The sequence below is a fragment of the Stegodyphus dumicola genome, chromosome X2, assembly GCF_044657685.1.
Source record: "Stegodyphus dumicola isolate Sdum_Otavi_A_Nest chromosome X2, ASM4465768v1".
Classification (NCBI taxonomy): Eukaryota; Metazoa; Arthropoda; class Arachnida; order Araneae; family Eresidae; genus Stegodyphus; species Stegodyphus dumicola.
In genome coordinates, this window is record NC_140781.1 from 27089486 (window position 1) to 27104712 (window position 15227).

At 33.1% G+C, this 15227-nt stretch overlaps 1 protein-coding gene and 1 long non-coding RNA gene across 3 annotated transcripts in view; one reads left to right on the forward strand and one right to left on the reverse strand.

Moving 5' to 3' along the window:
• Positions 1 to 13576, forward strand: part of LOC118181466 (dynactin subunit 1-like) — a 31742-nt gene extending 18166 nt beyond the window's left edge. For both annotated transcript variants that reach the window (XM_085809084.1, XM_035350615.2), the window contains one exon: positions 8843 to 13576. In XM_085809084.1, the coding sequence (XP_085665210.1) occupies positions 8991 to 12614 (3624 nt within the window). In that variant the 5' untranslated portion in view covers positions 8843 to 8990 and the 3' untranslated portion in view covers positions 12615 to 13576. The remainder of the gene's footprint in view (positions 1 to 8842) is intronic.
• LOC118182950 (uncharacterized) overlaps positions 1 to 15227 on the reverse strand; it is a 394569-nt gene that overhangs the window by 343418 nt on the left and 35924 nt on the right. The gene's annotated exons all lie outside the window — the stretch shown is intronic.

Here is a 15227-nt window from a genome sequence, read left to right on the forward strand (position 1 = left end):
AACTTACTTTGTTTGTAATAAATTTTACAATAATCAGAATAAGTACATACTACACAAAAAATAACAAAATATACTGAAAAATTAGGAGTAACTGTACAGTTAAAAATACATCGTTGTTGAGAAAAAAAAATTGCACTTGTTTTACTATGTACAAACATGAGGAAAATCGCTATAAGTAATTTGTTCATGCTAGAGAAAGTGCATCGGGCATAAGTTAACGTCATGCGTTTCCAAAGGTTACATAAAATAGAAGTATACTAAAGTTTCAGCCATGTTATAAAGTATCGGGTTTCTCGTTTGATACATTGAATATTAAAGAACGCATTTTCCCAGTTTTAGATTAAGCCATTATAAGCTTTACGTAATAAAATTAATAGTACATGCAATTTATGCATTCGCTAATTCTGAAATTCGATTTCAAACGCCAAGACGCTGAAAAGCTGAAAGGCTTCCTATATATAACGTACATAATATTTTTACAAAATCTTTTGTAAGCCGCCCACGACATACAAATTTGATAAAATTTTGGCATTTCTATAGAGTATTTATTGGAATCCTTAGAAATGATTTATTTATAGAACAACATTTATCTGCTATTCTCGGAATAAGATGAAATGAAAGATTCTGGAAAGAAATCAACTTTCGAAAGAAAATATTTTCAAGAAAATTCTAAATTAATTTCGATTTTCAGATTTCAAAACGGGTTATTAGTGAAAATTATGTTCTTGTTTGCTTTCTGAAGAAACAGTGGGTGTAAAGAAAAATAAGATAATAGGATTGAGTTTTAAAAAGGAACTAGATAAAGTTCACTTAAATCGTTGAATGAAGGTATAATACTTTTCTTTCAAATAATCAAAGCTTAATCTTTCTAGAAAAGACTCTAGAAGTGATATTGAAATAATAATTAAGTAAATGCATGACTGTATATTTTTGAGTGTTGCTTTGATATTCAACATGTATAACTCTTGAAATGCTTTATATTTCATTCGTACTTCATTTTGAATTTTTTTTTAGTTCCTTAATCGAAGTCTAAATTATTTTGAATTATTATCGAACTGTCAAAGCCATTTTCTTAGTCTTTATTGCAAAAGAATTTTAAAATTAATAAACGTAAGAGAAAGGGTTTGCTTTATTTAATTACGTCAAAGCACTCAAGGTTATCTCTGTAAGGGGAGAGATGCTTTCGTGGAATATTTTCTAAGACCTGCTGGTTCGTATACACGTTACGCCTGGGGAAAACCACGAAAATGCTCATGCAGCCAGCTTGTTCGTCAGGATTCGAACTTCGGACCGTGAGGCAGCGACTTTACCGCTCTACCGCTGGTGGATCTGGTTTTGTTTATGTAAACGGCAAAGAAGTTGGCTCTTTCTTTAATAGGTGGTTAAGCTACGTTATAGGACAAAACACATTACGGCTATCGGTCTAAAAGCAGGGATGTCTTCTTGGAGGATTTTCTAAGGGAAAGTGTCTAGTAGTCACTCTACACATTGGGAAAACCGCGAGAAATGCTGCTAGCCAGTTTGGCTGCGAATCGCAAACTGGTCTGGTCCGCAATATTAAGAGGGTCTTAACCACTCGGTTACTCCTAAGGGTAAGAATGCTTTCATGGAAGACTTTCTAAGGGAAACTGGTTCGATTTCACGTTACTGAGGGAAAGCCAACCATATAATCTTCCCGCTCTTCTGGGATTGAACCCGGGATTTGTCGAGTCCAGTGATCAAGATCTTTTGCCCATTGGTGGGTCTACTATTGTTTTGAAGACAATGTAATAATGTTATTGATGCGACTTTAACGCGACCATTAAAAGGTTAGATCTCTTTATCAGTTACATCGTGCCCATTGAGCAGCTGATAGAAGAAAAAAGCAAATACGATATCCAGAAAGCACTAACTGAAAAAGATTTAGTAATTGCTAACACAATTCTGCTATAAATTAAAATACACTATTAATGCCATTTGCTGAAGAAAAAGCAGCAGAGACTAAGCCTTTAAAGATTGAAGAGGAAAAAACGTAAAATTAAAGTACTTCATATATTTATACAAAAATTCGTTGAAAATTCTTAATTACAGAAATCCAATTAGATAATTGGAGATATTTATTTTTTTAAATTTTTAGCAGGATAGAATATACGCCATAAATGTGATTACAATAATATACAGCAATAGAGTATTTGAGTTCCTTTTCCCGGAAATTGGTTTATGAAGTTTCAAATTTATAACCTATAACCAGCATACTATAAAAATGTCGCACTGAACGAGGGATGCTGGAATTCACCGCAGAACTTTGCGTCAAAAATGGCATATGTGCTAAGGAATGAACAGCAAATATTTTTGTGATAAAGTGACTTGAAGATTAGAGGTGGAAAAAATCCTAATATACATCATCTCCGATGCAAGACAACACGCGCCAAACAATATTTTGCAGAAATATACATGCGGCAACGTTTCCTGTTAGATATCGTTAAACGAATGTCTCTTTCTAAACGAATGTATCTGTTGTAAAAATATTCGTGTTTTCAGTATTGTCAACAGAAGCGTTTTAAAGTGCTCCACTTCCTTTCATTCATTTTAGGTTACGTTATTTGAATGTGGTAAAGCAGGCAAGGGTCTATAACCTTCGTAAAGGAATGTTGCAGAAAATAAGTTTTCTTGCTGGAAGTATCAAGCTGGCATACGTCACTGTAGGAAATACATAATATATAATTTTATTATATATTGTGTATTTCCATTTTATTTCAGTTAATTAATTTGAAGTGGTTATAAATGAAATTCGATAATTATACAATACTAAAAGTTTTAGTATTGTATAATTATCGAAATTTTCATTTATAACCACTTCAAATTAATTAACTGAAATAAAAAATATTGAAAAATTAAAACTTAAGACAAATAACTTGTATGCTCAAGTTTGGTCTTTTAAATTTTGTAAATAAAATTTTACAGCATCTCCCGACAATCTGGACCATATAATTTTGTGAATATAAATCAAGAAAGTTAATAAACTTAATAATTATATATGTTTAGGGAAAACTTTCAAATACAAAAATTTTAAATACGCCTAACAATTACGGTTCAAAATCACAAGAAATTTTAAAATGTTATAAATTAATAAATTTTCATTAGAAACATCATTTGAAATATTACTAAAATTATGCTTTCTATTATTGTCGACATTACTAATTGACGTATTTTGCACAGACTGGAAAACTCCACAGCTTTCTCTTAATACAAACATTTCCATCTATTAGGAATAAACATTTCCATCTATTCTGCTAACTACGCCGTTACCTAAAGTGTGATACGCTATATACAGTTGTGGGTTGCATATTGCGAGTCTGATGACAGGTGAAGAAAAATATGTTTCGATAATTAGTCCAGCAATAAAAATTATGTTCATTTCGGCGACGTCTGCCTGCAAGTCTCTCCTGCGTTTTGCATCATTCAAACTAGGCAATACGATAATAATGCAAAAATGCATAAAATAATACTAAAAGGTTAACAAGAAATAAAATTTCGGAAGACAGCAAAAGCTTAAGAACTCCTAATAGGGTCGGACAGAACAGAAGGCCAGAATATGGAGAGATGCCTCCTTATAGTGTTGGCATTCGCATACGACCTGCATCGCAATAGGATATACTCTATATATTCTACAACATCGCTGTAAGCACAAAGTCCACTGGTCACTATATTAAAAGAAAATACGAGTAATTTCTAAAATTCCGGTAACCAGTTAAAATCCGGGTTAGTTCATAATCCCGTTGAATGCGCTTACAGCAGCCACAGGAGCTCTGTTAAAGACATGAAGGTCTCTGGACCTCCGTCTACTATACTCCTTTCTTGGAGGCTGCAGAGGAAATAGGATATACTGGTTCTTTCCAAATAGCCGTATATCAAGAATAGGTGCTTAATCTGAATTTGCATTTGTCAGTGAAGCGAATGGCTTCCACTAATGCAGTGTTCAGAATCTGTGTCCTCTGTACAATGCGAAACGGGCTCTTTTAGGCGCAGAATTGAGCGAGACATAAATAGCAGGTCTTCTTGAAAATAGATGAAATCGTAGAACGTTTATAGAGGTACAGTTGGCCACGCTTCAGAGAGCAACTGCAATTTACCTTTTCCCTTACAGAACCATACCGGACCTGAAACCTGCGTTACTAATGATGTTGGACCGACTGGTAAAGGGTCTCATGAACTGCCTCATATATGGTATGATGTTCTGGACTTTCCTTTTTGTTCGTACTCTAACCTCTGATTTAGAGCTTCTCCACTCCGATGAATCTTGCGCACAGTTATGCATGTATACTATGACAAGTGTACCGCATATCTTTGTTATGTCAGACTGTGGCCATTTCAAATTTCAATAAAATCTATCAATCAGATCTGGAGATAATCGACCAAGAAATTTAAAAATCCTCTTTATTTGGAACATGAGTTTAGAAATGTTATATACTTTCCTTAACATGATCTAAAATTTGTACTTGATACTTCATTTGGTTTTTCACTAACTAGTATGTAACGTAGCTATGGTTATGATTCGTAGAGTTAAAACTGACGAGGAACTTACTGTCCTCAAATCTAAGGGCTGAATTATCATGTTATGTCGCAATTAAGATGAATAGTAATTTTTCGCGCCAAGCGCGACGTTCGCTCGTTTTACTGTTTAACTAGTAAAACAAAAGCAAGAGTCAAAACTATGCAACTAAAAATTAGAACGAACTAAGCTAGGTAAATTGTTGTTATTAATACTCTACAGTTAAGATATCAGTTACAACACACCGTCAGTGTGAACTGAGACTATCGTTACCGTATATCGTTATCGTATAATTTTATCGTTACCGAAATCTACGAAATCATAGTTAGTTCTAATTCCTTTGCTTGCGAGCCACTTCTGCAGCTTGACGGCAGTACTTCAATTAAGCACCCAATTAAGATTACATCCTAGTTTTGGACTATAGTTTGCTTGCCATAAAATTTGCATCAACTTCTGATCTGAGTGACTCATGTGACAGATAAGGACTATCAGAAAAGCATTAACTTAAAACTAATTGTTAGTGAAAGTAAATCGCAAATGTTACAAGCTTTCAGGCTCGTTAAAATGATGAGCGTAAGAATTCCCTGACCTATTGGCAGGAGTAAGCAGTAAAGGATTGAGACGGTGCAATATCTACTAAGAATTTATTTTATATTGAACACCGTTACTTGGACTTCTTTTGTGACTAACATTTGATCTTGGATAGTAACAACTCATTTGTTTCTGATATTACTTCTTCATTCATTGTCTTTCAAATGCAGTTGTGATGATGGAAATGTAATGATAAGCACAAGTACTTTTTATGCTGTTGCGAAGAGATTGTTTACTACTTACGTTGTAATAGTTTAGTCATGAAAAAGTGATCTTCGCAGTCCGCCCCTCCTAACCGCTATACCGTCTGGGCGTCGTATTAAGTGATACAGTGTGTACTGTATTCTTATCAGACTCAAATGTCCTTTCTTGAATAGTTGGCCAAACTCAGCAGAATAGGGTGAACTGAACATTCCATGCAGAAATGTAGAATAAAGATTTAATAATCTATGCTTACTGAACTAGATCTCGCACTTTTAAGCCTGACTAGCTATAAACCACAATTAAAGATTCAATTCGTCAGCTGTACTTTTCATACTGTTTTAATAGATATTTTCCTTGGTTTGTGAATTGAAAAGTATCATCATAGTTTAAAATGTTGTGTCTATTAACGTGAAGTGTCTTGTTATATGTTACATTTTAAATAATATCTAGAAAACAAATGTGTGACCTTTTGTCACACTTCTTGTCTTGCTTTACCCGCCTGCAATGGCCATATGCCTTTCTGCTGGTTTTCGTTGTCTTAAAGCTGAAATAATTACAATAGAAGACTTGCTGAAGAATGAATTATCATACGATCAAATAATTCAGAAGTAATAGGCATTTCAAATTATTCTAGTAGTGGGCAGGTGGCCCATTGCTAGAACAATTTGAAAAGTAACTTTACTGAAGTGTACTCCTCTCAGAATTAATAAATAGCCATTTTATGCCTTTTAAGCACAATGTATAAAATATTAAATGCACAGACAGAAATAGGGCATTTTAGTACAAAATAATGTATACTTTAAGAGGGGGAGAAAAGTAAGTGAAGATTTACGTCATAAAGAAAACATTAACTATGAGTTATAAAATAAAGTGTCCTCCTATACTTGGAAAACACTTCGTCAGCTCATAAACTAAGAGGCTGCTACTAAGTTTGGGATTTTTAAGATAATAGATAAAAGCATGAACCTGAAACTTCTTTTTATTTTTAAAATTGGTCATTCGCTCTTTATGTGACTTATTATAGGTGTACGCAAGTACTTTTTTCCTTGTACAGTGAGAACTGTACAAGCTCACTTCTACAAGTGAGCTAAGATCCTTTTCTGCTTCGAAACATAGTCAAAAATATGCATAATCACCTTTCAGATACTTCAAACTAAATACGTGTCCTACACATAGAATACAAGAACAGAAATAACAGTAATGAAATTAAACGAAGATTGCAAAAATGAAGAAAAGTATAAAAATTAGAAAAAAAATTCTGCTGTGTGATGATAGATTCTTTCCTTTAATTCAGTAAGGCGTACAACATATTAAAGATATTTTTGCAATAAAGATTATTTAATTAAATTATTACTCAACTTAATGTGACTCGAGCGCCATGTGTTTTTATTTGAGGACACTCAAACTACTTAACAGTGCTGGTAGACATTCTTTGACTTAATGACCAAATGGCGGAAGAGCGATGGGCAACATTGCCTAAGCTCGTTTCCTTTTTTTCATATGAAGGAAGTGCCACTAATTTTATGTTCGCAGACATGCATTGTGGGAAACGGAAATAAGAGTCAGTTTCCCTTAGTCATCCATGACGATTGTCTGCTTTTCTAAAGCACAGAGCTCTCCTGTACAGTACTGTGTTCAAATACATAATTTAAGGGATATCAGAAACCGCTATACCGATAATGTTAAATTGGCCATTTTCGATGTACCTTTTCTCAAAATCTGCTGTAGATACAAGCTTAAATTTTTTTCTGTTATTAAAGTATACCTATTTGATTATACACGAATGAGCTTTTGAAGCATTTTGAATTTTAGAGTAAATTACAGAATATTTTGTTAGGCATAGTAAAATTTAGCACTTTTCTCACACAAAAAAATTAAATTTTTTGAATGTTTATTACAAAAAGCTCATTTCAGTAAATATTAGGGAACCTATTAAATAAGCCATAAAACGTTTAGATACTTATGAGCAGTAGTTCCTGAGAAAAGGTACATCGAGTATAAAAAAAATCACGTTTGGAGAAAAACGCGTTTTCATGTAAAAATCCTCATTGATCAAAGCAGTAGATGACAAATTAAAACTAGATTTTTTTACAGTTCTAATTTTCAAAGAGATTAAAGAATGGTATTTTTAGAAAGATAAAAGTGTAGAGAATTTGAAAATGCAAAAATCTGAAATCACAATTTTTTGAAGATTTTGGGGTTCCAACACCCCTTAACTTTAGCTCTGCTTTGTAGAATATATGATGGTCTGAGAGCCAAAATCAATAATATGTTCTACCTGTGGCCGTGTGGTTAAGATCTCTAAATACTAGAATTTTGACTTGGGTTCGATCCCACGGAAACGGGCTGGCTGCATATTTGGTTTTAGTGGCTTTTCTCATATTAAACGTGAAAGCGAAAATTACCGTTAAAGTCTTCCTTAAAGGCATCAGTTCCCAGGTGGCTATTCTGTACTTTACCATATTCGAATAACCTAACTGAAATCAATAGTACTGTAAAGAATTTTACCTAGTGGCCCTTACTATCTATACTGAACGTTGGGGTTTACGGGAAACTTATCCAGAATTTTAGCGCACCTCGTAGTACTTCTGTTCCTTCTCCTAATTTAGTTTGTGGAAGACTAGAAAAAGAAAACGACTTGCCTATTCAGGTACAAAATGTTCCGTTTTTACTTTAACACTTTTTAATAGTTTATCCGACCTTCACTAAAAGAACACTAAAAGAAACTAAGCACTCTTTCCTTCTGCTAATAAATTAAGCTATTATAAATAGTCCCGTAAATTAAGACATTTACGTTTCATACTAAGTTGTGACTCCACTCTCGAATGTATTAAGAATCAGCTATTTTTGTGTTTGGATTTCGACATACGGACGGGCTGCATGGGGTTTTCGTTTCTGTCTGGCGTAATAAAGTTTCCGTTTGAAATTTCTCCCCGAAGATATCCCTTCCTTTGTCGTATTCAAAGGAAAAGAAGATGTGTTAAAAAAGGGGGGGATGGGAATGTTCAAATTTTAAAGGATTCAGATCTTTCAGACATGATTAACAGCATCTATTTTACAACTTTGTTCTTAAACCAGATAAGGGCTCACTGTATCATTACTTTGATTATATGTTCGTGTTCGATTTATTTGCGTAATATGTGCTCACGTAACTGTGGAACACCAGGTTTTGTGTTCAGTAGATTATAATTAGACTCAATGTAATTTTAACGAATCTTTGTACAGTTAGTTTCATTTTTGCGATTATCTTTTTATTCTAAATCAGCCTAAGTAATCCCATTTAATTTAGAAGAAAGTTTTCGCAAATAATGTTCTTGCACTTTCTTTTTGATAGAGGCCCTAAAAATGTGTCAGTGCAAGCTAAATGTGTAAATCACGTGAGACTTGTATTTTTAGCATTCTGCATTACGTTAATTTGAAATAATTACGCATAAATGTTTTTTTTAATTCACTAGCATTTTTCTCATTTGTTTTGTTTTCTAAAGACACTGTTATTTTATTTCTTCTATTTTACAGATTCGTGTTACCTTGGAAATTTAGAAGTGCAGGATTACTCGTTGCATAGTGGTGCACTTTATTTGTTCCCAAAAGCCCAACTATCGAAAAAAAATATATGTGCTGATAAAATATTTTAGACACGCAAGTTAATAACGTAATTAGCAAAATGGAGGAAAAAATAAAAATTGGCTCTCGAGTGCTCGTTCTGGGAAAAGACTTGAAAGGTACAGTAGCATTTATTGGTTATACAAAGTTTTCAGCTGGTAAATGGTTTGGTGTGGTACTAGATGAACCCAAAGGCAAAAATAACGGCTGCATTGACGGTATAAAGTATTTTTGTTGTCCAGATCAGAGCGGACTTTTCGTTCGCGAAACACAGCTGCAGGTTATTGAAAATAAGACAGTTTTACCTACGGTCTCAGGGTTCTTAACTCCTCAGACCTATAGAAATGTATCGTTTGATGAAGGATCTCATCTGAAACGCCGAATGACATTCGGCTCAGCTATTCCGAAGATAAAAATCCAACGAATTCATCAAAAAAGTACACCAAGAGCACGTCTCCTTTCTTCCTCTTCTACTAGATTAAATCAGTCCTCGTTTACTGATTCCCCATACCACCTCCTTAGAGTTCCTTCTGCTACACCTACAAATAGTTCATATGACTTAAGAAACTTGCTTCGGGATAAAGATCAGCAAATTGATGAGCTTAAAAGGGAAATATGTTGCCTCAATGAAAACCTTGAATCTTTGAAAAAATTACAAGCTAAAGAACAAACTAAATTAAATGAAGCAATGAAACTAAAATTAGAGGTTGACCAATTATTGGAGCATAAAGTAAAAATTATGAAAGTGCAAGCAGATCTCCAGAAGGAACTAACTGAAGCAAAAAAGGAAGCAAAAGAGGCCATCAAAGCGAAGGAAAAGCAAGCTGAAGAAATTTCAGATTTATTTGAAGCTACTGAGCTAGCAGTGTTGGACAAAGAAATGACGGAAGAAAAATTAGAAGATATTCAATCGGAGCTAGAGCAAACGAAGGAAAAATATGAAAAGTTGTTCATCAAATACGAAGCCCTCAAGGAAGAAATTTCAAAAAGCGAAGAAATGGAAACTCCTTGTCAATTCAAACAACTAGAACAAGAGAATGAGAAACTGAAAGAAGCTGTTGTGCAGATGAGGGATCTGTCAACCCAAGATAAGCAGGAGAAACTCAAACTTATGAAGGAAGTTGATCAGCTGAGAGATGATATTAAGTGTTTAAGAGAGAAAAGTGAAAACCTAAGTCAATTAAGCAGTGACAATGAGAAGAAGTTTATAGAATTGCAGCAACAGGTGGATATCTTTTTTGGTGCTGAAAACATTATTGAACAGTTAACTGAAAAGAATTTGGCGTTAGAAGAGAGGATACAAAAGTTACAGCTTTCAGTTGATGAGCTGGAAGAGTTAAAAGAGGTAAATGAACTAATAGAAGAGAATTCGAGGGAACTACAATATGAACTTCAAGAAGAACTCATAGTCACAAGAGTTAAACTTCAGGAGAAGCAGAAAATAATAGAGGAATTACATGATTTAATAGCTGATGACAAACTAACTATTAATAAATTCCGTGATCAAATTGTCCAGCTTCAAAGCAAAAATGCGAAGCTTCAAAATTTGCTAAATGAAAGAAAAGAGGAATTCCCAATATCTAAATTACAAGAAAACTTTAAAGTGAAAAACATTGAACACAAATATTTTGTCCTTAGTTTAGAATTGGACCTAATGCGTGCTGATTTGGAGATAGCTAATAAGCACATTAATTATTTGTGCGCTTTTATGCCACAGGAGTTTTTAAGTCGAGGTGGTGACTACGATGCGATCCTTGCGCTCCTGTTGATACATAGAATGGTTACAAAGATTGAAATTTTAACTTTTAAAACACAAAGTAAGTTTCCTGCCCCGGAGGCAATAACTAAAGATGATGTCCTCAATTCTCATGTCATTGATCAGTATGGGTTCGTTTGCCGTTTGCTTTACCAATTATATTTTCTACTATTACTTTTAAATCAGTATGCTTCCATCCTAAGCAACTGTGATCTTGATTTATTTATGAAACTTCGTTTATTTTACAATGATATGAAAGTCGGAGAGAAATCTCTAGATTTGTATTTTGATCTTTTGAAAAAAGAAAACTTGGCTGAAAACATTAACCTCGACCCATTAATTAAAGCAAGGAAATATTTCCAGGATATCTATAATGCAAATTTGGCTTCAGAAATAGTAGATTGTTGTATGCTTATGCATGATAACGTGAGGCTTGTAATAGCAGCATGTAAATCCATCTATACCGATGTTTCTGTTATAACGACTTTCGTTGATAGTTCAGATGCTGATTCTTGGTTAAGTGACATTCGTCTTTATGCAAATGAAATTTGTAATTTTGCAAAAAAGATACAGAGATTAATTCCTAAAGATGGAAACACCTACAATATGGTGTTACCTTCTGAAGTCCAAGAGCGTCTGAAAGTCTTCCGGCAGGATCTTGAGCAAACTATGGATTCAATACATGTACTTAGAAAATTGGTTTTGCAAGAGATAGACCCGTCATCCCACTCGAGAAATATGAAAACATTTTCCGTTGACTACATTAAGGAAAAATGTGGTGAAGAATGCACTCTTGGGAGTATGATGAAATTAATGAAGTCCCTTGCAGTATATTTTAAGAGTTTATATTTTGATATATTACACGGAAACTACAAAATCGAAAATTCTCAACCTAATAATAGGAAATCTCCTATAGATCAGAGGGCACAAACGGTAACGAAAGAAGCAAGAGATTTGAAAGCGTTAAAATTCAAATTAAAAGATCGCGAAGATGACATAGCTCAGCTACAGAAATCACTGTTGATAAAGCATGAAGAGTTGAATACAATGAGTTTACATAAGAAGATGGTCGAAAGAAAACTAGCATTGGCTGTAAAAGAAAAAGTTGAAAGAATAGATGAATTGCAGAAACAGTTAGAGAGTGAAAGAATGAAGCTCGTTGAGAAAGAAAATGAATTCGCAGATGTACTGAATCACCTGCAGACTGAAATAGATTCTCTAGAAACCGAAAACGATCTGCTAAAAGATAAGCTGAACTCAAAGATTGATTTGACGAGCGACACAGCATTTTCAAAAAATCCTCTTCAAATGTCGAATAACTTAGAAAGCCATGATACTCTGCTTTCCCATCAAGAGCAAAATTTGCTTTCTCTAGTTAACAATTTAAAAAGTGAAAACTTCAGATTACAAATCGCTCTAATAAGGAAACAACTTGACAGTTTAGCACCCCTAATTGTTCCAAGGAAGAATGTATTTCGAAGCTCATCTGAAACTCGAAAGGTTATGGACTGTGATTGCTCATCTGCGAGAAATACTGCTGTGATAACAAAGAAATACAAGGATTTATCACAAAAAGTATTGGGTCTTTGCTGTCCACTTGTTGTAGATATCAGTCACCAAAAACGTAATAAAGGTAGTACTGAATATTCTCCTACAAATTATCTACTTAAGTTAGCACAGCAGAAGGAAATCATTGAAAAAGGTATAGTGGAATTAAAATCATTAATTAATTCAACACGTAAGGGGAAATATGAAACGAAAACTGATTTTTCAATGTTACCAACACTCAATTTGCCGCTTGACTATAATGCAGAAAAGAAATTAGCAGCTAAAATCGAAATACCTCAATCCAGCTCTAAAAGTGCAAATAAAGTTTCTCTTGTTCTAGATCAAAGTAAACTAAGACACCTTCATTCCGTTATGCTGTGATAATTGCTTGTCCTGACGAAAATTATTTCTACTTCCAGTTATTATTCTTCTTGAATTTAAATATATTTATATTCTAAGTGCAAAAAAAAAAAAAAAAAAAGAGCTTACCTTTAAGACAAATTGAAGGAAATATAGAACAATTAAAAACAAGTTTTAAAATATTTTGATTTTCGAAATACGATACTGTCAATTGTTTATACCTTGATTTTATCTATCTAGGCGAAGGAAGGAAAGAAAATCATATTCGAGCAATGATTATATAATTTTCCAAAAATACAATTTTTCATATTTCTTTTGACAAAGACATTTCATATTATATGCTTATCACTTAGAAGCAAAATGCTTTATTTTTTCTGACAGTTAGCTTCTTACAGTATTAACATGTATTAACTCATCAAGACTTCAACTTGTTTTCAATAAGATAAAACTATCTTCAACATTTAACTGTGTTTCACGCAATAATGAACAATTATTGCGTCACATAAGTTATTTCTCAGCTTTTCCGAATTTTTGGGTATTAGGTACACGTTCTTTTAAACTATATGAATAAAGGAAACCTGTTAAATTTGTTTTGGGGACTTTGTTTTCCATAAGAAGGAAGTTTCAGTCTATTGATGTGAAATAAATCATTTTGCAATTCAAATATACATTTGTTTCTATATATATGTTTATGTGCTTATACGTTTATGTTTCATATGTTTTCTTTGTCTTTTAGGGAATAAAAATACTTTCCTAGGTATCTCCTTCAGAAATAAAAATTTTACTGTTGTGAATAATATTTTTCTGCTATTATATAAACTTTGATTGCTTTGAATTATTATTCCTTTATTATTATGCTCTTTTATTTGCTGATTGTTAATAGTTCTCGATAATTTGTTGTTCTGTTGTTTTCGATCTGATGTCTCATGTAATTACATTCATTTAACAACTGTAATTTTAAAATAAAATTTACTTTTGAATGAGTCGAAATATTTATTACGCGTGAAAATTTTGCATTTATTGTAAATTGTATCTTATAAGTTGTAATACTCTGAAACTAAACTTTAGTTACAGAGTACTATAACTACTATAACTTTAGTTACAAAGTACTATAACTTTAGTTATAGTACTCTGAAATATGTTTCCAAAGTTTTAAGAGCTGATGACCCGGTTCTACTTCACTATGGCCTGCGTGATGCAGTCTATAACTGAAAATGGTACGTAATTGTATTAGCCAAGTAAATATTGTTATTTATTCAAACTATGAGGTGTTAAAATTCTAAATTAACATTCGCAGTTTGATAGAAGCGTAAAATCAACAAAAGAGCACATTTTAATGTGAAGGGTGTTGCTGTAGATGGCTGATACCGCTTTTTATATAAGAAGTGTACGCGTAATTGTGAAGACACTGAGTTTCCACACCTAAAAGTGCAAGAACAAAGGGCAACGAGAAATCTGACTACTCTTTCGGAGTGCTGCTAGATTCCTTTTCCAACCCCCCCAAAAAAATTAACCATGAAGAAATTATCAAGTTTGCGTACCTTAGCAGTATCACAATAGTATCTATCAGTAGATCCAATTCACGAATAATTTAAGTCTCAGTTTCTTCATTTTCATGTTAATGAAGAATGGTCTCCCATTTCGCATTTTACTGACGTGAATAAGAGGAGTCCGAGAGTTCCGAGATTGATAATTACTTGAGTCTTAAAGTGCTTATTTATTATCAATCTCAGAAAACGTTTCTTTCGACAGAAAGCAAATATGAGGTTTAAACTTTCTTCAAATACTCTAGAAATTCAGGAAAAATACGAAGTCGTAAATTTTTTGTTTACGAAATAATTATTCTGACACACCAGCATTTTATATTTGTTTGGAGGTTTTCTTTCAGAAGTGTTGTCCGAGCTTGCCCTTAAATGCAGTTCCACACTTTGTGAGCACTTTTCAAAGGCATAGTTTTCACGGATATAATTTCTTTTAATGGTTAATTACGCTCAGTATTTTTTTCAGAGAAATATTAAGGTACCGACAGACACAATAAATTCGCTAACAGTGCAGAAAATGTCTTTTAAGCAAACAAATCATGCTCGAGATCTAGGAGTTCTGGTATCTCAATTGAAGGTTTGCAAATTAACTCATTAACCGCCAAAACTACAAGGAATGTTTCTTTTCTCATGAAAATAATAACAAATATTAAATTAAGCATTTATAACATAAATTTACATTGAAAATAAAAACAATGATCTTACCTGTGGAAAAAGCGAGTGTTGCGTTCGCGCAACGTCAGCGGAATGAGACTACGGATGTTTAGTGAGTAGGATTGTACTCGTGTGATGTTTCTTTCCAGTGAAGCGAAGGATTACTTTTTAGCTGTATAACGTTTTATAAATCTACAAATCAATTTACTTGTAATTAATTTAATATTAAAATATACATTGTATTTGTTTTACAAATACAGATCATTTCAATCGAAAGATTCAAGCATGAAAAGCTTGATTACAATCATGATGTAAAGCTACATTGCATACTTTGCATCTATAAACAGTCTAACTATGGTACTCTTTACAACAAAGTCTTTTATTATCAACGGACTTTACGATAAAATGTCTACCATCTCCATGCAAAGGTTTTTGAATG